Consider the following 22,631-nt stretch of genomic DNA (forward strand, 5'->3'; position numbering starts at 1 on the left):
TTGAGGCTCACCGCCAGGTGTTAACAGTTCCTGCAGGGGGAGGTGAGAAGCACCTCCACCCAGTACAGGCTTTGTTCCTGGCCAAAGAGTGACAAAGGCACCCTCACCATGTGGCCAGAAACTCGGCTGGTTGTGGCAGGCTGGCAGAAACTGGTCAGCCTAGCACTAGGAGTTGTACTGGTATTCAGGGGACAGCTCTAAGATGCCCTCTGGGTGCATTTTACAATAAATTCCACACAGGCATCAGTGAGCATTTATTGTGCTGAGAAGTTTGATACCAAACTGTAGGAAGGTAGCCTCTTTCTAGCCTTGTTACCCTCACGTTTGGCCTGTTTGTGAGTATATGTTTGGTTTTTTTTACTGTCTCATTGGAATCCTGCTAGCCAGGGCCCCAGTGCTCATAGTGGAAATCCAATTTTGTCAGTGTGTTTGATATGCGCCACTGGGATCCTGCTAGCCAGGACCCCTGTGTTCATAGTTTGTAGCCTATATGTGTTCCCTATGTGGTGCCTAACTGTATCACTGAGGCTCTGCTAACCAGACCCTCAGTGTTTATGCTCTCTCTGCTTTTAAAATGGTCACTGCAGGCTAGTGACCATTTTCACCAATCCTCACTGGCACACTGGAACACCCTTATAATTCCCTAGTATATGGTACCTAGGTACCCAAGGTATTGGGGTTCCAGGAGATCCCTATGGGGTGCAGCATTTCTTTAGCCACCCATAGGGAGCTCAGACAATTCTTACACAGGACTGCCACTACAGCCTGGGTGAAATAACGTCCACGTTCTTTCACAGCCATTTTACACTGCACTTAAGTAACTTATAATTCACCTATATGTCTAACCTTCACTTGGTGGAGGCTAGGTGCAAAGTTACTAAGTGTGAGGGCACCCTGGCACTAGCCAAGGTGCCCCCACATTGTTCAGGGCAATTTCCCTGGACTTTGTGAGTGCGGGGACACCATTACACGCTGGAACTACATATAGGTCAATACCTATATGTAGCTTCACAATGGTAACTCCGAATATTGCCATGTAACATGTCTAAGATCATGGAATTGGCCCCCCATGCCAAATTTGGTATTGGGGTGCCAATCCCATACATCCCCGGGGCTCCAGCATGCTCTCTGGGGTATTCTCTGCAGCTACCACTGCTGCCAACCCTCAGACAGGTTTCTGACCTCCTGGGGTCTGGGCAGTCCAGTCCCACGAAGGCAGAACAAAGGATTTCTTCTGAAAGGACAGAGTGACCACTCCTCTGTCCATCACCACCCCAGGGGTAGTGCCCAGAGCTCCTCCAGTGTGTCCCAGACCTCTGCCATCTTGAATGCAGAGGTGTGAGGGCACAGTGGAGGCCTCTGAGTGGCGAGTGTCAGCAGGTGACGTCAGAGATCCCTCCTAATAGGTGCTTACCTGGTTAGGTGGCCAATCGTCTTCTGAGGGCTATTTAGGGTCTCTCCTGTGGGTTTCTCTTCAGATTACGAATGCATCTCTCTCTTCAACTTCTGCCAAGGATTGACCGCCGACTGCTCCAGGACGCCTGCAAAACCGCAACAAAGTAGCAAGACGACTACCAGCAACATTGTAGCGCCTAATCTCGACTGTTTCCTGGTGGTGCATGCTCTGAGGGCTGTCTGCCTTCACCCTGAACTGGAAGCCAAGAAGAAACTCCCGTGGGTCGACGGAATCTTCCCCCTGCTAACGCAGCCACCAAACTTCTGCAACACCGGTCCTCTGGGTCCCCTCTCATCTTGGCGAGCGTGGTCCCTGGAACACAGGAGCTGGATCCAAGTGACCCCGACAGTCCAGTGGTCATTCTGTCCAAATTTGGTGGAGGTAAGTCCTTGCCTCCCTACGTCAGACAGTAATCCTGTGTACTGCATGATCTGCAGCTGCTAGGGCTTCTGTGCACTTTTGCAAGGAATCCTTTGTGCACAGCACAGCCCAGGTCCCCAGCACTCCGTCCTGCATTGCTCAACTCGCTGAGTTGACCATAGGCTTCGTGGGACCCTCTTTTGTTGTGTAGAGATGACCGCCGTGCTCAGATTTCTTGAACGCCTGTTCAAGTGCTTCTGCGGGTGCTGCCTGCTTCTGCGTGGGCTCTCTCTGTTGATGAGCACCCCCTCTGACTCCTCTTCCAAGGGGCGACCTGCTGGTCCTTCCTGGGCCCGGGCAGCACCCATTATCTTCAACTGCGACTCTTGCAGCTAGCAAGGCTTGTTGGCGGTCTTTCTGCGTGGAAACAACTCTGCATCCTCCAGCACGCCTGGGACATCTTCTGACCAAAGGAGAAGTTCCTGGGACCTTCCGTTGTTGCAGAATCTTCGGCTTCTTCCACCTGGAGCTAGCCCTTTTGCACCTTCATCCGGGGTTTAGTGGGCTCCTGTCCCCCCGGACACTTGCTTGACTCTTGGACTTGGTCCCCTTCCATTGCAGGTCCAGGAATCCGTCTGCAGTACTTTGCAGTCAGTTGTTGCCTTTGCAGAATCTCCTATCACGACTTTAGTGTGTTTCTGGGGTAGTAGGGTAACTATACTCCTACTTTTCAGGGTCTTGTGAGGGGTATCTTAGATACACAGTGTTTTCTTACACTCCCAGCGACCCTCTACACACTACACTAGGCCTGGGGTCCATTAGTGGTCCGCATTCCACTTTTCGAGTATATGGTTTGTGTTGCCCCTAGGCCTATTGTGTACCACTGCATCCTATTGTATTCTACAGTGTTTGCACTACTTTTCTAGCTGTTTACTTACCTGATTTTGGTTTGTGTGTATATTTTGTGTATTTTACTTACCTCCTAAGGGAGTGTATCCACTGAGATACCTTTGGCATATTGTCACTAAAATAAAGTACCTTTATTTTTACTAACTCTGAGTATTGTGTTTCTTATGATATAGTGCTATATGATATAAGTGGTATAGTAGGAGCTTTGCATGTCTCCTACTTCAGCCTAAGCTGCTCTGCTATAGCTACCTCCATCAGCCTAAGCTGCTAGAACACTACTACTCTACAAATAAGGGATAACTGGACCTGGCACAAGGTGTAAGTACCATAAGGTACCCACTATAAGCCAGGCCAGCCTCCTACACAAACTTCCCAGATTCCAGTGTAGCCATTATGGAACTGTGAAGTTCGTGTTTGACAAACTCCCAGACCATATACTCTTTAAGGCTACCCTGCACTTACAATGTCTAAGGTTTGGCTTAGACACTGTAGGGGCATAGTGCTCTTGCACATTTGCCCTCACCTGTGGCATAGTGCACCCTGCCTTAGGGCTGTAAGGCCTGCTAGAGGGGTGACTTACCTATGCCACAGGCAGTCTGAGGGGAGTGCCACGTCGACTTAGTCATTTTCTCCCCACCAGCACACAAAAGCTGTGAGGCAGTGTTCATGTGCTTAGTGAGGGGTCCACAGGGTGGCTTAAGACATGCTGCAGCCCTTAGAGACATTCCCTGGCATCAGGGCCCTTGGTACCAGGGGTACCATTTACAAGGGACTTATCTGAGTGCCAGGGCTGTGCCAATTGTGGAAGCAAAGGTACAGTTTAGGGAACGAACACTGCTGCTGGGGCCTGGTTAGCAGGGTCCCAGCACACTTTCAATCATAACTTGGCATCAGCAAAAGGCAAAACATCAGGGGGTAACCATGCCAAGGAGGCATTTCCTTACAGGAGGGCTAAGGACAGATAGTGTATCTATTATGAAAAGTATTACCAAAAATAAGTAACTTGTTCATCTGATTGAAACTCCTAATTGCAGAGACCTTTTGAATACAAACGAAAGCAAAACCTCCTGAAAGACTGAGGAGTGATATAAAGACAATGAAGCCAGACTATCCTGAGTAGGCCAAAACACAATTTTCTCTATTGTTGCAGAAAATCATCAACATACCTGCCTCTGATGAAGATGTTGTCTGTCCTTGTCTTGCCAAGAACCTGTGACAATGTTAAGTCATTTAGACAATTAGTTGATAATACACCTGTTCAAAATGAGTGTAACAAGCTGGCTCTCTATATGGTGCACTAAAAAGAAGTACACCATGCACAGAGTCCAGTGGATCCCCAACTGGAGAGCAGAGGAAAAAGTAGATAGGGCTAAAGCTCTATTTTGTGGTAGTGTGGGTGAGCAGTTAGGCTTGACACAGGGTACTGCTAAGCATTTGTTGTACTTCCTGAGGCAATAGAATGAGACACACACTCAAAGAATAAATCTGAGACCAATTTAGAGAAACAATACTTTCGTTTATAAATACTTCAAACCCAAGTTTGTTACAAGGTAAATACGTTTTCAAGCTTAAATACATTTTAGTTTAAAAAATCAACACAGTGCAATTTCAGAGTTCTTCATTGTTAACCTATGGAGGAAAACAATGTTTAGAATAACACATGGTCAACAATATCTTACAAAGCCAATCTAAGGGAGTTAAGGTAATTACTGGGCACTGATCAGAACGACACCAGCAGGTCACTAAGGGCAGCACTGGGGCGCCCAGGTGCAGGGGTGCAGCAAGGAGTTGGCTGCCCATGGTTTTCTATGGGAATTGGTACTTGTCAATACAAGCTGCAGGCTCCAGCTAGGAAGCCAGTCAGGGGGCAACAAAGAGGTAGGTTGTAGGCTTGGGGTGCTCGGGGATGTAGGTGCACCTTTGGTCCTTTTCTCCTGGGGCGACGGATGCAGGGGTGTCCTTAGGAATCGGGTTTCTTCATCTAGGAGCAGAAGTGGTCAGGGGGTCCTGTGCGCTGAGGCATCAGGCGTTGTGAGGGAGTCCAGCAGGGGTGGACTTGAGCTCATGGAAGCTGGAGTTGGCACCAGTGACCCACCTCAGATTGGGTATGGGGTATTGGCTGCAGTGGTTGCTGAAGGTGTCTGGGTTTTCTCTCACCTCAAGGCCGCGGGAGAGGGGGCCAGCGTACAGAGGCTGCGGGTAACTTATGGTAGTCAAAGTGGTGTGAATTCTGAATGCACTTGGACTCTGGACAGCTGGGGAATCTTGCTAGCACCGTTGGTTGGCTTCACATCAGGTCGTGGACATCAGGGGCAGAAGTCACTTTGGAGCTGGGTCTTTGCTGCTCCAGAGACTTTGTTGCAAAGGAAATCCGCTGTTCACAGGAGTCTGAGTCTTTCTGGAAGGTAGGCAGTCCTCATTGGTTTCTTGGAGGCTCATCTGTAAGACAAGTTGTCTTTTTGGGCAGAGTCTTTCAAGGTCGGGGGAAGGCCGGTGGGGCTAGTACCAGATCAGCTGCTGCTTCTTTTCTTCTTCTACAGGTTTGATTCTTCTTTGTCTTTTGCTGTTAGGTCACCAGGACCTGGCCTCTAGGGTTCAGGGGTGTCACCTAAATACTTAATTTAAGGGCATTACAGGGAGTGCGGGGTGGTAACCAATGGGCTTCCCACCATTAGGGTGACTATACCCTTTCTATGACCACTTCCACTGGGAAGTGTGCATAACCTAACCCTAGAGGTCTAATTCCTTCCAAACACGATAGACAAATTTAAAAAGTGGTGTCTACTTCAGTTTGTCCACTATAGTGGTGGGACTGGAATTAAGTGGGCACACCTCCGAATCCGATTAATTTTCCCACCTGTTCTGCCACCAAAAGCAGGGGGCAGGAGAAAGACCTGGATCACATTATGAAGGCAGCTACGCAATTGAAGCTCCCCGCCCTGGAATGTCCATCCTGCCTGGGTGAGGTACTAACACCCTCACCCAGAGCAGGCTTTTATCTCTGGCCTTTCAAAGCAGTGGCTCTCACCTTGGGGGGCCAGAAACATGTGTAAGATGACTGAACTAGGTTTTCAGAGGTCACCTCTAGGATGCCCTCCTGGTGCATTTATTCAGAAAATCCCTGACTAGCATCAGTGAGGGTTTATTAATCTGAGATGTTTGATACCAAACATCCCTATAGTCACAGAAGCCATCATGTAGAAGGGGAACTCGTAATGACCGGTGACCAGCACATCCATTCAAAATGCCTTCCTTGGTCGCTTACCATGTCTAAGAATCGACAAAGACAAAGCAGGGGCATATCTGCTTGTACAGATATGCCCCCACGTGTAATATAATACACTCTGCCTTAGGGATGTAAAGCCTGCTAGAGGGGTGAAGTACATATACTGCATGCAGTGTTTAGGGGACAAGGCACACTGGCTGTGCGCCATGTCGTGTCTTGTTTACTTTTTGTAGGAAGGTGGCTCTGTATATACTATCCCAAAATGAGAGAGAGTGTGCACAGAGTCCAGGGGTTCCCCAAAACGCTTGACAGAGGAAATAATAGATAATACTGATGCACTATTTGTGGTAGTGTGATCGAGCAGTTAGGCTTATCAGAGGGTAGTGTTAAGCATTTGTTGTACACACACAGGCAATAAATGAGAACACAAACTCAAAGACTTAACTCCAAGCCAATAGATTTTTATATAAAAAAATATTATTTTCTTTATTTTAGAACCACAAGATTCAGAATTCAAGTTAATACATAAATTGTAAGGTACTTCACACAGGTAAGTATGGAACTTTGAAGTAAAACAAAAAGGTACACAGTTTTGGCAAAAATGGCAATAAGCTATTTTAAAAGTGGACACTGCAAAATTCAACAGTTCCTGGATTGCCCTGGGGTGTTATAACACCAGGCTTGAGCCTTTGAGGCTCACCACCAGGTGTTATAGTTCCTGCAGGGGTAAGGGTGAAGCACCTCCACCCAGGACAGGCTTTGTTCCTGGTCACAGAGTGCACAAAGGCACTCACCCCATGTGGCCAGAAACTAGTCTGAAAGTGGAAGGTTGGCGGAGACCGGTCAGCCTAGCACTAGCAGTTGGGCTGGCATGCAGAGGGCATCTCTAAGATGCCCTCTGAGTGCATTTCTCAATAAATCTCACACTGGTATCCGTGTGGATTTATTGTGCTGAGAAGTTTGATACCAAACTTCCCAGAATTCAGTGAAGCCATTATGGAACGGTGGAGCTCGTATATGACAAACTCCCAGACCATATAGTCTTTATGGCTACCCTGCACTTACAATGTCCAATAATTAGCTTAGAAAGTGTAGGGCATAGTGCTCATGCAGCTATTCCCTCACCTGTGGTATGGTGTGTCCTGCCTAAGGGCTGTAAGGCCTGCTAGACGGGTGACTTACCTATGCCACAGGCAGTGTGAGGTTGGCATGACACTCTGAGGGGAGTGCCATGTCGACTTAGTCATTTTCTCCCCACCAGCACACACAAGCTGTGAGGACGTGTCCATGTGCTGAGTGAGGGGTCCCCAGGGTGGCATAAGACATGCTGCCGCCCTTGGAGACCTTCCCTGGCATCAGGGTCCTTGGTACTAGGAGTACTTTTTACAAGGGACTGATCTGTGTGCCAAGGCTATGCCAATTGTGGGGACAAAAGTACAGTTTTAGGGAAAGAACACTGGTGCTGGGGCCTGGTTAGCAAGGTCTCAGCACACTTTCAATCAAAGCTGGCATCAACAAAAGGCATAAAGTTTGGGGATAACCATGCCAACAGTGGCATTTTCTTACACTTTTGTTTCCACAAAGACACGCAGCCTGCAAAGGCAGCCTGTCATGTGCTTGGTGAGGAGTCTCTTAGGGTGGCACAATTTGTGCTGCAGTCTCTAGGGACCATCCTTATTACCCCAGGCCCTAGGTACCAGGTTCAACAAGAACAGTAAAATCAGCACAATCTGAATTGACGTGTTTTTACTTATTCGTTTTTAAGAAAGGGTCTTAGACTTGCATCTTGATGCACATTGGTTATATAAAACATTCCAAAGGTCACGTCAGAAATTCCCATGTTAGATAAGAAACAGTATAAAAGGCTTGAAACTTGACTACTTGTCAGGAGAGGTCCTTTGTAAGACACTGGGGGAGAAGATCTTGAATGCTAGAGATGCTGCTGTATTGCACTTTCTACTGAAAAGTGATATTGAGCCACAAAGCCCAGGAGGAAAAGAGCTGATGAACAATTTACTAACCCCCTTATCTGGTACCGACTCTTTCCAGCCACAGACTCCTTACCTTAAAATTATCCCCAAGCGTCAGACTGGATCTGGTAATTTTTGCATACATAGGTGCGCTGACATCCGTTTCCTTTTTTTGACTTTCCACACCAGGAACGTGGGAACCACAAAAAACACTGACTACTGGTGTGGAAAAACTAGGGCCCTAAAAGGCGAAAAACCCTGTCCCTAGAAATTTGTTCACAGAACTGGAAGAATGGGTGGGCCGGTAAGGAATCTGCAGCTACAGAGTCTATACCAGATAATCCATTACCAAAGGGAAGTAACTTGTTTATCTGACAGGAGAGGGGAGAGAAGAGTCCTCTGGATTTAGGTTGAAGGGGCAGCATGTTGACCAGGTGTTATTAACCCATGGTGGACTCAAAGTCGGACTCACCTGGGGACCTTCTCTGGGCCGCTGGGCAACTTGTACTCAGGACGTGGGCATCGGGCGCAGAGTGGCAGGACTCGTGGTTCCGGGGAGGCTCTGAAGTCCTTGTTGAATGTTTCTTTGTGCACAGGGCCTCTGACCTCAGGAGTTTTTGATCCTCTGGTAGGCAGGCAGTTCTCTGGGGGATTGTAGAGGTCGCCGGTCCTGCAGGATACAACGCCTTTTTGTAGAAGGGCTCTTGAACCTGCAGGCAGGCAGGTAGGGCTGGGGATAAGTCAGTTCTCGTCTGGAGTCTTCACTGCTGGATCAGCTCTTCAGTCCTTCTTGAGGTCGTCAGGAATCTGAAGAGCAAGGTTCAGGGGTGCCCCAAAATACTAGATTTAGGGGCGCTACAGGGGTCAGAGGGCAGTAGCCAATGGCTAATGACCCTGAGGGTGGCTACACCCTTCCTGTGCCCACTCCTTTTTGGGAGGGGGGCACATTTCTAGCCCTACTGGCTGTCCTCCTCCAAACCATGATGGAGGATTCTGCAAGGCGGGGCTCACTTCAGCTTTGGGCACCATAGGGGTGGTCCCAGTTGAGGTGGCCAATCTTCCTTGTGTTTACTAATTTTCCCACCAGATCTGCTGCCAAAAGCGGGGCTCAGTCCGGGAGGCGGGCATCTCCACTAGCTAGAGTGCCTTGAGGCAGCAAAACAAAAAGCAGGAGCCCTGGAGGATTGCCGCTGTTGGAAATGGCCTCTCTGCAGGGTCACCCCCCAAATATATTTTTCTGACTTAATTTCTGTTGGCTTTAGGACTCTGGACACTTTACCACTGTTAACCAGTGCTAAAGTGCATGTGCTCTCTCCTTAAAAACATGATAACATTGGCTCATACCCAATTGGCATATCTGATTTACTTGTAGGTCCCTACTAAAGAGCACTACATGTGCCCAAGGCCTGTAAATTAAATGCTACTAGTGGGCCTGCAGCACTGGTTGTGCCACCCACATACCTTAACCATGTGTCAGGCCTGCCACTGCAAGGCCTGTGTGTGCAATTTCGCTGCCACTTCGACTTGGCATTTAAAAGTATTTGATAAATTCTCCTTTTTCTACATATAAGTCACCCCTAAGGTAAGCCCTTGGGAACCCATAGGGCAGAGTCCTATGTAGGTAAAAGGCAGGACATGTACATGTGTATTTTATATGTCTTGGTAGTGGAACACTCCTAAATTGTTTTCCACTACTGTGAGGCCGGCTCCTTTCATAGGACAGCATTAGGGCTACCCTCCGAGTGGTAGATTCTGATCAGAAAGAGGTAACCAGGACATAATTAGTACGGTCACAATAATAATAGAAAATCCTGTTATAGGTGAGGTTGGATTTATATTACTATTTTAGAAATACCACTTTTAGAAAGTGAACATTTCTCTACACTTAAATCCATCTGTGCCTTACAGGCTGTCTTCCATCAACGTCTGGGCTGGGCTGATTGACAGATTCCTTGTGCATTTCACCTAGACAACCACAAACATGAGATACTCAGTCAGCCCTGCACTCATTTGCATACTGAATAAGTCTTCCTGGGCTGGAAGGGTGGAGGGCCTGATACTTTGTAAGGAAATGCCTCCTTGGCATGGTTACCCCCTAACATTTTGCCTTTGCTGATGCTAAGTTATGATTTGAAAGTGTGCTGGGACCCTGCTAACCAGGCCCCAGCACGACTGTTCTTTCCCTAAACTGTACCTTTGTCTCCACAACTGGCACAACCCTGGCACTCAGGTAGGTCCCTTGTAACTGGTACCCCTTGTACCAAGTGCCCTGATGCCAAGGAAGGTCTCTAAGGGCGGCAGCATGTCTTATGCCACCCTAGAGACCCCTCACTCAGCACATACACACTGCTTTACAGCTTGTGTGTGCTGGTGGGGAGAAAATGACTAAGTCGACATGGCACTCCCCTCAGAGTGCCATGCCAACCTCACACTGCCTGTGGCATAGGTAAGTCACCCCTCTAGCAGGCCTTACAGCCCTAAGGCAAGGTGCACTATACCACAGGTGAGGGCATATGCGCATGAGCACTATGCCCCTACAGTGTCTAAGCAAAACCTTAGACATTGTAAGTGCAGGGTAGCGTTAAAGAGTATATGGTCTGGGAGTTTGTCAAACACGAACTCTACAGTTACATAATAACTACACTGAAAACTGGGAGGTTTGGTATCAAACTTCTCAGCACAATAAATGCACACTGATGCCAGTGTGCAATTTATTGTAACATACACCCAGAGGCCATCTTAGAGACGCCCCCTAAATACCTACCCGACTTCTAGTGTAGGCTGACCAGTTTCTGCCAGCCTGCCACACACCAGACATGTTGCTGGCCACATCGGGAGAGTGCCTTTGTCACTCTGTGGCCAGGCACAAAGTCTGTACTGGGTGGAGGTGCTTCTCACCTCCCCCTGCAGGAACTGTAACACCTGGCGGTGAGCCTCAAAGGCTCACCCCTTTTGTTACAGCGCCCCAAGGCATCCCACCTAGTGGAGATGCCCGCCCCTCCGGCCACTGCCCCCACTTTTGGTGGCAAGGCCGGAGGAGATAATGAGAAAAACAAGGAGGAGTCACCCACCAGTCAGGACAGCCCCTAAGGTGCCTTAAGCTGAGGTGACCCCTGCCTTGAGAAATCCTCCATCTTGAGTTTGGAGGATGTGCCCCCCCCTCTCCACAGGGAGGAGGCACAAAGAGGGTGTAACCACCCTCAAGGACAGTAGCCACTGGCAACTGACCTCCCAGACCTAAACACACCCCTAAATTCAGTATTTAGGGGCTCCCCAGATCCCAGGAAATTAGATTCCTGCAACCTGAAGAAACAAGAAGGACTGCTGACCTACAAGCCTGCAGAGAATGAGGAAGACAACAACTGATTTGGCCCCAGCGCTACCGGCCTGTCTCCAACTTCGAAAACCTGCTTCAGCGAAGCATCCGACAGGGACCAGCGACCTCTGAAGCCTCAGAGGACTGCCCAGGACTACAGGACCAAGAAACTCCTGTGAACAGCGGCCCTGTTCAAAACCAGCACTTCCAAAGACTTCACGTTTCCCGCCGGAAGTGTGAGACTACACTCTGCACCTGACGGCCCTGGCTCGACCTGCAGAAAACCAACACCTCAGGGAGGACTCCCCAGCGACTGTGAGCCCGTGTGTAACCAGAGACGACCCCCCTGAGCTCCCACAGCGACGCCTGCAGAGAGAATCCAGAGGCTCCCCCTGACCACGACTGCCTGTAACAAGGGACCTGACCCCAGAGCCCAGAAAAGCAGGAATAAAGTACTGCAAGTTTCCTTAGGACACACTACATCTCGTGATTGGGATATTACAGTGACCAACGAAGTCTGCAAACAAAAACTGCTGGATTCCTGGACCTGAAGACCTGCAAAAGAAGGGGACCAAGTCCAGAAGTCGAAAGAAGTTCCAGGAAGGATAGGAGTCCCTGCCAACCCAGAAGAGGGGGCAAAAGAAAAGTCCCCGGTTAGTCGAAGACTGCAGGAATGCACCCTAGGAAGATGCCAGCGGGTTCCTGCAGGATGCAAAGGATGTCCCATGACGTGAAGATGGATGCAGACGTGATTTCGTGTTGGAAGCTGCCAACAAGCATTGGTTACGACAAAAGTGTGTTTTGCATCAAAATGGCGCTGGCTGGACCCAGGAGGGACCTGGGGGCTTCAACTCTGTGAGGAGGAAGAGGGGGCTCTCAGCACTTTAGAAAGCCCTCAGGATGCCAGACAGCACCCACGGGCGCCACAGAACACAGGGGCAAAAGAGGTGCAAAATGCAGTTGGTGCAGCACAACAAAGGAAGGTCCCACACCGCTGGAGAACAACTCTACGAGTTGAGCATCACAGGATGGAGTGCTGGGGACCTGGGTCAAGCTGTGCACGAAGGAATTTTGCATATCGTGCACAAAGGCCTCAGAAGGTGAAGAAGACGCAGTACACAGGGGTACCGTCGCTCTCAGGGAAGGCAAGGTCTCACCTCACCTCCTCCAAATTGTGTCAGAAGGACCTCAGAACAGTCTATGTCGATGGGGTCCAACGTCTGAGTCCTTAAGAGCACGCTCGTCGCTGTGAGACAAGTCCAAGGGTACCGGTCGTCGTCTTAGAAGGTGCCTGCTGGAGCAGGGGAGTGACTCCATCACCCCACTAGAGATTTCTTCGGTGCTTCAGGTGCAGGATTAAGACAGTGAGTCCTCAGAGCGTGCACACCGTGGAAACTGTTGCAGTTGCTGGCTGGAGCTGAAGTTGCAGGGGAAAAGTATCTCTTGTGGATACTTTGTTGCAGTAACAGCGGTTCCTGGAGAAGGCTGCGGTTGATCCAAGGTCAGAGGATGAAGTAGTAGTTGCAGAGGATTCCTGAAGGAAACTTGCAAGCAGAATCTCAAGAGAACCCACAGGAGAGACCCTAAATAGCCCTGAGAGGGGGGATTGGCTACCTTATCAGGTACGGACCTATCAGGAGAGGTCTCTGATGTCACCTGCTGGCACTGGCCGTTTAGGGCCCTCCAGAGTGCCCCCACATCTTGCAAAGCAAGATGGCTGATGTCTGGGACACACTGGAGGAGCTCTGGGCACCACCCCTAGGGTGGTGATGGACAGGCGAGTGGTCACTTTCCTTTCCTTTGTCCAGTTTTGCGCCAGAGCCAGGGACAAGAGGTCCCTGAATCGGTGTAGACTGGCTTATGCAAGGAGGGCCCCATCTGTGACCGTCAAAGCATTTCCAGAGGCGGGGTGAGGCTACCCCTCCATGCCTGTAACACCTTTTTCCAAAGGGAGAGGGTGAAACACCCTGCTCTCAGAGGAAATGCTTTGTTCTGCCTTCCTAGTACTGAGCTGCTCAGACCCCAGAAGGGCAGAACCCTGTCTGTGAGGTGGCAGCAGCTGTAGCTGCAGTGCAAGCCTAAGAGAGCTGGTTTGGCAGTACTGGGGCTCCATTGCGGAGCCCCCCGGATGCATGGAATTGGCTCTCCAATACCAGATTTGGAATGGGGGGACAATTCCATGATCTTAGACATGATACATGGCCATATTCGGAGTTATCATTGTGAAGATACATATAGGTATTGACCTATATGTAGTGCACACGTTCAATGGCGACTCTGCACTCACAAAGCCCCGGGAAATGGCCCTGAAATATGTGGGGGCACCTTTGCTAGTGCAAGGGTGCCTCACACTTAGTAACTTTGCACCTAAACTTCAGCAAGTGAAGGTTAGACATATAAGTGACTTATAAGTTACTTAAGTGCAGTGTAAAATGGCTGTGAAATAACGTGTATGTTATTTCACTCAGGCTGCAGTGGCAGTCCTGTGTAAGATTTGTCTGAGCTCCTTATGGGTGGCAAAAGAAATGTTGCAGCCCATATGGATCTCCTGGAACCCCAATGCCCTGGGTACCTAGGAACCATATCCTAGTAACTTATAAGGGGGGTCCAGTGTGCCAATTGAAATTGGTAAATGAAGTCACTATCCTACAGTGACAAATTTAAAAGCAGGGAGAGCATTAGCACTGAGGTTCTGATTAGCAGAGCCTCAGTGACACGGTCAAGCACTATACAGACACACACATTAGGCCATAAACTATGAGCACTAGGGTCCTGACCAGCAGGATGTCAGTGAGACATGCAAAAACATACTGACATACAGGTATAAATGGCGGTAACATGCCAAGGAAGATGGCACTTTCCTACACTCCCTAACTAGGGCTAACTATTGCTGCTGCAACTTCAGTTTGGCCTGTTCCAGGTTTCAGCCTGTGGAACTCCCTATCTAGGGAATCCCCCCAGAACTAGGATGGTCAGCCTCATTAGAAGCTGCTGAGACTTGGTTTGGACAGATGAGGAGGACATATCCCTGCTCTTAGAGTCCCTTTGCACCAACCCCCAGGGAAGAAAACGGGGGCCTACTTGTATGATCCCCCCTTCACACGACCCTGAGTGCACCCTACAGAGCTATGGTGTTGACCAGATTCTTCTTCATCCTCCTCTGTAGGAACTAAATCTCTCCAGTCTAACATTGGAGGATCAGTCTTTACTTCCTGCTCTTCCTGACTCTGACTTCTGTAGATTAGGTTGGATGAGAAATCCCAGCAGTAGAGTTTTGTTAGGATTTCTCCCTGTCTTCAGCTTTCTAGAGGCACATAGCTCCCTCAGTTCCTAGAAGGTGAGGCCTTCATACTGTAATTTGGGGCCTGAGCTGTGTCTTCTGCTGAAAGCATGTTACCTAGAGTAGTCTTAGTGCATCTACCTACTCTAAAGTTCTAGATACCCTAAACGTTTAGAGAGCGGGCTATTCTAGACCCCCAACTCAGCTAAACTAAAAGTCAAGAAAATCCAATTACTAAGTGTAGTGTGTCCCCGAGGATGAGTAGTGACCTTTTCTGTGGAAAGTCACTGGTGACAGAGTGGTAAAGCAATTTAGGTATCTTATCCCACCACTGCACCACCAATGTAGGAGACTACAGTGTGGTGGACACCTATGTTGTTACACCTTATACTGGTCCATGCTGTAGGAGGCTGGCCTGGCTTATTGTGGGTACCTTGTGGTACTTACACCTTGTGCCAGGTCCAGTTATCCCTTATTAGTAGAATAAAGGTGTTTCTAGCAGCTTAGGCTGTTAGAGGTAGCTATGGCAAAGCAGCTTAGGTTGAACTAGGAGACATGCAAAGCTCCTACTATACCACTTATATCATATAGCACAATATCATAAGAAAACACAATACTCAGAGTTACTAAAAATAAAGTTACTTTATTTTAGTGACCATATGCCAAAAGTATCTCAGAGGATACCCTCACTTAGGAGGTAAGTAATATACACAAATTGTATGTACACAAACCCAAAACAAGTAAGTAACAGTAAGAAAAGTAGTGCAAACAATGTAGAATCACAATAGGATGCAATAGGTAGACATAGGCCTAGGGGCAACACAAACCATATACTCCAAAAGTGGAATGCGAACCACAAATGGACCCCAGGCCTATGGGAGGTTGTAGAGAATCGCTGGGACTGTGATAAAACAGTAAGGGTGTCCAAGATACCCCACCCCAAGACCCTGAAAAGTAGGAGTAAAGTTACCCTACTACCCCAGAAAGACAGTATAGTCGAGATAGGGGATTCTGCAAGAACCACAACCACCAGCAAAAATACTAAAGACAGATTCCTGGACCTGAGGAACTGTAAAGGAAGGGGACCAAGTCCAAGAGTCACCCAAGGGTCTGGGGGGGGGGGGGGGGGGGGGGGGGGAGGGGGGGGAAGGGAGGGGAGGCAGGAGCCCACTAAACCCCGGATGAAGAGGCAAAAGGGCTGCCTCCGGGTGGAAGAAGCCGAAGATTCTGCAACAACGGAAGGTACCAGGAACTTCTCTGTTGGTCAGAAGATGTCCCACGGCGTGCTGGAGGATGCAGAAGTGTTCCCACGCAGAAATACCGCAAACAAGCCTTGCTAGCTGCAAGAGTCGCCGTTGAGGATTTTGGGTGCTGCTGGGGACCAGGAAGGACCGGGATGTCGCCCCTTGGAGGAGGAGACAGAGGGGGCGTTCAGCAACTCAGAGAGCCCATGCAGAAGCAGGCAGCACCCACAGACGTACCGGAACAGGCACTTAGAAGATCTGAGGACAGCGGTCGACTCAGAGTCACAAAGGAGGGTCCCACGACGTCAGAGTCCAACTCAGCAAGTTGGGCAATGCAGGACGGAGTGCTGGGGACCCAGGCTAGGCTGTGCACAAAGGAATCCTTGGAAAAGTGCACAGAAGCCGGAGCAGCTGCAGATCACGCAGTACAAAGGATTACTGTCTGTCATGGGGAGGCAAGGACTTACCTCCACCAAATTTGGACAGAAGGGCCACTGGACTGTGGGAGACACTTGGACCCAGCTCCTGTGTTCCAGGGACCACGCTCGTAAGGATGAGAGGGGGACCCAGAGGACCGGTGATGCAGAATTTTGGTGCCTGCGTTAGCAGGGGGAAGATTCCGTCGACCCACGGCAGATTTATTCTTGGCTTCCATTGCAGAGTGAAGGCAGACAGCCCTCAGAGCATGCACCACCAGGAAATAGTCGAGAAAGCCGGCAGGATGAGGCACTACAATGTTGCTGGTAGTCGTCTTGCTACTTTGTTGCAGTTTTGCAGGCGTCCTGGAGCAGTCAGCGGTTGATCCTTGGCAGAAGTCGAAGAGGGAAGTGCAGAGGAACTCTGGTGAGCTCTTGCATTCGTTATCTGGTGGGATGCCCACAGGAGAGACCCTAAATAGCCCTCAGAGGAGGATTGGCTACAGAGAAAGATAAGCTCCTATCAGGAGGGGTCTCTGACGTCACCTGCTGGCACTGGCCACTCAGAGCTGTCCTTTGTACCCCAACACCTCTGAATCCAAGATGGCAGAGGTCTGGGACATACTGGAGGAGCTCTGGGCTCCTCCCCTGGGAGGTGCAGGTCAGGGGAGTGGCCACTCCCCTTTCCTTTGTCCAGTTTCGCACCAGAGCAGGGCTGGGGGATCCCTGAACCGGTGTAGACTGGCATATGCAGAGATGGGCACCATCTGTGCCCATCAAAGCATTTCCAGAGGCTGGGGGAGGCTACTCCTCCCCAGCCCTTCACACCTATTTCCAAAGGGAGAGGGTGTAACACCTTCTCTCAGAGGAAATCCTCTGTTCTGCCTTCCTGGGACTGGGCTGACCAGGCCCCAGGGAGGCAGAAACCTGTCTGGGGGGTTGGCAGCAGCAGCAGCTGCAGTGGAGACCCAGGAAACACAGTTTGGCAGTACCCGGGTTCTGTGCTAGAGGCCCAGGGATGCATGGAATTGTCCCCCCAATACCAGAATGGTATTGGGGTGAAAATTCCATGATCCTAGACATGTTAAATGGCCATGTTCGGAGTTACCATTGTGACGCTACATATAGGTAGTGACCTTTATGTAGTGCACGCGTGTAATGGTGTCCCGCACTCACAAAGTCCGGGGAATTTGCCCTGAACAATGTGGGGGCACCTTGGCTAGTGCCAGGGTGCCCACACACTAAGTAACATGGCACCTAACCTTCACCAAGTGAGGGTTAGACATATAGGTGACTTCTAAGTTACTTATGTGCAGTGAAAAATGGCTGTGAAATAACGTGGACGTTATTTCACTCAGGCTGCAGTGGCAGTCCTGTGTAAGAATTGTCTGAGCTCCCTATGGGTGGCAGAAGAAATGTGTAGCCCATAGGGATCTCCTGGAACCCCAAAACCCTGGGTACCTAGGTACCATATACAAGGGAATTATAAGGGTGTTCCAGTGTGCCAATGAGAATTGGTGAAATTAGTCCCTAGCCTGCAGTGACAATTTTAAAGCAAAGAGAGAGCATAAACACTGAGGTTCTAGTTAGCAGAGCCTCAGTGATACAGTTAGGCACCACAGAGGGAACATATAGGCCACAAACTTATGAGCACTGGGTTCCTGGCTAGCAGGATCCCAGTGACACATATCAAACACACTGACAACATAGGGTTTTCACTATGAGCGCTGGGCCCTGGCTAGCAGGATCCCATTGAGACAGTAAAAACACCCTGATATATACTCACAAACAGGCTAAAAGTGGGGGTAACAAGGCTAGAAAGAGGCTACCTTCCTACACAGGCAACCCTGATTAGATAGTGTTACAGTGTCTAGGTAGCCAGGACTCTCTAGTGGTAACTATGGTGAGAAACCAAGACTTTTCTAGAAGGCATGTGAAGCACCTGCAATACCACAGTACTCACACAGTAACTTATCAAACATGAAAAGAACAACACAGTGTTGAAAAAATAAAGGAACACCAAACTAGACTACTATTGGTACACCTCCCACTGGAGGTAAGTACACACAAAATATACACTGGTAAGAAGTAAGGGACAGCATAAAATAATAAGGGCCGTATATGGGGGCCAAATCATATAATAAAAAAGTGGAATGCAAGAATGGGTCCCCCACAAGCGGCCAGGTGCAGAGGGGCAAATTGCCCGGTCGTCCCACAGGCTAACATGGGTACTCGTGATTGGAAGAATGCAGATGCAGGACCAGGCGGTGGAACTCAAAGGCGGAGTATGGAAGAGGAGGACCTGCAAAAGTAGGGACAGAGTCCAGTCCACGCAGGAGTGTTCAAGTGGGGCAGGAGGCAATGCCCACCCTTCTCTAGCTGAAGATCTGGGTCGACGGTGATGGATGAAGTCCAGCTGAGGGGTCCAGGAGCTGCAAAGGAATTCATGGTGGACCACCTGGACACAGGCTGTGGGCGTCAGGTGCACAGGGGTCAGTACTTGGGCATTTGAAGGGAGGTGGGAGTCCTTGGTTTTAGGTTTTCTCAGGAGTTCTTGGTCCTTTTGGATGCAGGGCAGTCCTCTGGAGTTGGGCAGAGGTTGCTGGTCCCACTGGACGTGTCGCTGGTCTTTTGCTGGTTCTTTGAAGCAGGAGACAGGCCTGTAGGCTGAGGGTGAGGTCTGAGGTCAAAGCAGTTGTCGTCTTCCTTCTTCTCTGCTAGGGGTTTCAGCTTAACAGTCCTTCTTGTAGGTCGCCAGGAATCTGGTAAGCTGGGTTCAGGGAGTCCCTTAAATACTAGATTTAGGGGCGTTTTAGGGGTCAGAGGGCAGTAGCCAATGGCTACTGTCCCTGAGGGTGGCTACACCCTCCTTGTACCCACTCCCCTTGGGAAGTGGAGCACAATCCTATCCCTATTGGTTCCTGTCCTCCAAACCAAGGTGGAGGATTCTGCAGGGAGAGGGTCACCTCAGCTCTGGACACCTTAGGGGTGGTCACTCCTCTGAGGCTGAGGTCAAAGCAGTTGTCGTCTTCCTTCTTCTCTGCTAGGGGTTTCAGCTTAACAGTCTTTGTAGGTCGCCAGGAATCTGGTAAGCTGGGTTCAGGGTGTCCCTTAAATACTAGATTTAGGGGCGTTTTAGGGGTCAGAGGGCAGTAGCCAATGGCTACTGTCCCTGAGGGTGGCTACACCCTCCTTGTACCCACTCCCCTTGGGAAGCGGAGCACATTCCTATCCTTATTCGTTCCTGTCCTCCAAACCAAGGTGGAGGATTCTGCAGGGAGAGGGTCACCTCAGCTCTGGACACCTTAGGGGTGGTCACTCCTCCCTGTTTTCCCTATTTTTCCCACAGGACTTGCAGCCAAAAGTGGGGCAATGTCCGGGGAGGGGGCATCTCCACCAGCTGGAGTGCCCTGGAGCACTGTAATCCAAGGCTTGAGCCTTCAAGGCTCACCACCAGGTGTTACAGTTCCTGTAGGGGGGAGGTGTGAAGCACCTCCACCCAAGATATGCTTTGTTTCTGACCACAGAGTGCACAAAGGCACTCACCCCATGTGGTCAGAAACTTGTCTGTAAGAAGCAGGCTGGCACAGACTGGTCAGTCCTTCACTAGCAGTTTGGCTAACTTACAGGGGGCATTTCTAAGATATCCTCTGTGTGCATTTTCTAATAAATCCACCACTGTGGGTTTATTGTGCTGAGAAGATTGATACCAAACTTCCCAGTATTCAGTGAAGCCATTATGGAGCTGTGGAGTTCGTAATGACAAGCTCCCAGGCAATATACTCAATATGGCTACACTGCACTTACAATGTCTAAGAATGGACTTGGACACTGAAGGGGCATATTGCTCATGCAGCTATGCCCTCATCTGTTGTATAGTGCAGCCTCCCTTAGGGCTGTAAGGCCTGCTAGAGGGGTGATTCAAGTATGCCACCGACAGTCATTTGTGGACACAGCATCCTGAGAGGGGTGCCATGTCGACTTTGTCTTTTTCTCTTCAACAGCACACACAAGCTGCAAGGCAGTGTGTGTGTGCTTGGTGAGGGGTCCCCTACGGTGGCATAATACATGCTACAGCCCTTAGAGACCTTCCCTGGCCACTGGGCCCTTGGTACAAGGGACTTAACTGTGAGTCAGGGTTGTGCCAATTGTGGAAACAAAGGTACAGTTTTAGGGAAAGAACACTGGGGCTGGGACCTGGTTAGCAGGGTCCCAGCCCGCTTTCGATCAAAGTTGGCATCAACATTAGGCAAAAAGTGTGTGTGTGGGGGGGGGGGGGGGGGGGGATACTTTCCTACAGGGGTGTCTGAGTACCAAAGTAACCAAATTTGGAGGAGAGAGCACAGTCACTGTTGTCCTGATTAGCAGGATCCCAGTGAAAACAGTCTAAGCACACTGACAACAGGCAAAAGGTGGGGGTAACCATGCCAGAAAGGGACTTTCTCCTCAAGCCCAAATGGCGCTGGGGAGCATCAAAGCGCAATCACTGCAAGCCTTGGAGTCATTATCAAAACCCAGGCGCCTCAGGCAAACCACCTGTGGGTCAGTCGCTGCCATCTGTTTTAGAGATTCGTCACAGGCCTTAAACCCTGAAGATTTAGGAGGAGACATATTTCCCTTGCTCACTAGTTTTCAGTCAATTTTGCAACAAAAGACAAGTCTCCAAGATCCATGTATTTTGGTGAGAAAAGAAAGAAACTTACGTTAATGTGCATGGGTTACGCCTCTATAGACTAGCACACTACATATGGTGGGGAGCAAAGTCATTGCTGCACCACTTACACTACCAACTGGCACTCAGGGGTACTGCTGAAGTTTTTCTGGATCCAGTCCGATGCATGGGGTAGTGTTCAAAAGGTGAGGAATCTGCAGTTAGAAGTATATATCAGAAAGAACATGCAAGTGCATACAAACGTGAAGGCAAGAGTGCAGGATTTTTTTTTTTTTTTACTCAGGCACGTATGAGCGCAACCATTGTAAATCCTATGATTTAACGGTTTTAGGAGAAGTCTCCTGTTCACCCACCAGGTGGCAGAATATCCATAAAGAAGCAGTAAATGGCCAGGATATTAGAGTAAATATATTTGATATGGGCATGAACTATCTTTCAAATTTAATTTTTATATATATATATCACAGAATCTGATTAAGGGCATTGGAGCACTTTACATGAACACTAGATTACATTACACAGTCTGTTTCATTATTTTATGCACAGGGAGAATAAGTGATTTACCAGTTATCACAGAATGTTGAGCTTATGTTGGGACTCGAAACTGCCCCTTTAGTTCCAAAGCCAGTAGCTCTGGTTGATATGCCACATACCCGGTTGCACATTCCCTTTTCTTTGAAGAACTTTCCATGCAGAAGTGCAAGATTGCACTTTTAATGCTGGATGTGTATGGTGTAATTATAGAGTACTAAGGTTCAAATAGCTGCATTGTAGGGAACAAAATCACCATGTTACAGTAGCATACTTACATCAGTCATCTAATTCTGCTAATCCTTTATTTATTAATGGCAGATGAACAAGCTCTCTATCATCTTCATATAAAAATATAGATGGCTCTGGGAAACGAGTCTAAAAAACAGAAACCAGAAATGTTTATTGACGCATCTCAAGCTTGATTTTCTTTTTTTATACAACAACTTGTGCTAATGAAAACATGTGTTGCCATTGATTGAGAAGCGACAAAGAACAAGTTACTTATTTTCTGTAATGCCTTAACTGGTAAAAGCACTATTTAGCCACATATTCCTTACCCTAGAATGTTTCCCAAGTGTGAGACTGGATCTGAAAATCTGGAGCAGCATCTCTGCTCGCCGGTAGGTGGCGTCGACCAGCTCTGCATTGGCATTGTATGCTCTGGAAGTCAGCGTGCACGGTGCCTATATAGGAGCCACCCCAGAGTGATGACATCAATTTCTTTTAGTGACATTTCCATGCCAGAAGCACAAAGCCATGTCAGCAAGCTGATGGATCAGTGTGTACACACTAAGGGTCGGTAGGTACCATTTGAAGCAGAAAAATCAGTTCTCAGAACAGGGAGGTTGGGAGGGGTGGTAACAGAGACTCTACCAGTCTCTGTTACCACCCCTCCCAACCTCCCTGTGCATTTTTTGTAGGGACTTGTAGCTGCATACACAAGAGGAGATCGACACAAGCAACTTTTCTGAAGAAAAATGATCAGACAAGAAAGCTGGATCCTCAGGGGTCCTGGTCTATAACGACAGGTGGTCAAATGATTTATTGGGGTTTCCCATGCCGTTGACATCGAAGCCACAAGGACCTCATTAAAAGGCAGAAAGGGCTCTGAAGTGGAAGATGTTGCAGGACCTCAGTTAGGATATTAGACCTGGCCTACACAGTAGGGATGGCAAGCTCCATAGCAACTGCAGTCTTTCTTAGGTTTTGTTAAATTAAATCATGTCAGAGGGGTTGGCCAGGAAAGGC

At 49.0% G+C, this 22,631-nt stretch overlaps 1 protein-coding gene across 1 annotated transcript in view; it reads right to left on the minus strand.

Annotated features, from left to right (window-relative positions):
* The window catches only part of RNF17 (ring finger protein 17), a 1,983,649-nt gene that overhangs the window by 31,005 nt on the left and 1,930,013 nt on the right, over positions 1 to 22,631 (minus strand). The window contains exon 39 of the mRNA XM_069202301.1: positions 21,659 to 21,758. Within this exon, the coding sequence (XP_069058402.1) occupies positions 21,660 to 21,758 (99 nt within the window). The 3' untranslated portion in view covers position 21,659. The remainder of the gene's footprint in view (positions 1 to 21,658; positions 21,759 to 22,631) is intronic.

This window comes from Pleurodeles waltl, chromosome 8 (assembly GCF_031143425.1).
Source record: "Pleurodeles waltl isolate 20211129_DDA chromosome 8, aPleWal1.hap1.20221129, whole genome shotgun sequence".
Taxonomy (NCBI): Eukaryota; Metazoa; Chordata; class Amphibia; order Caudata; family Salamandridae; genus Pleurodeles; species Pleurodeles waltl.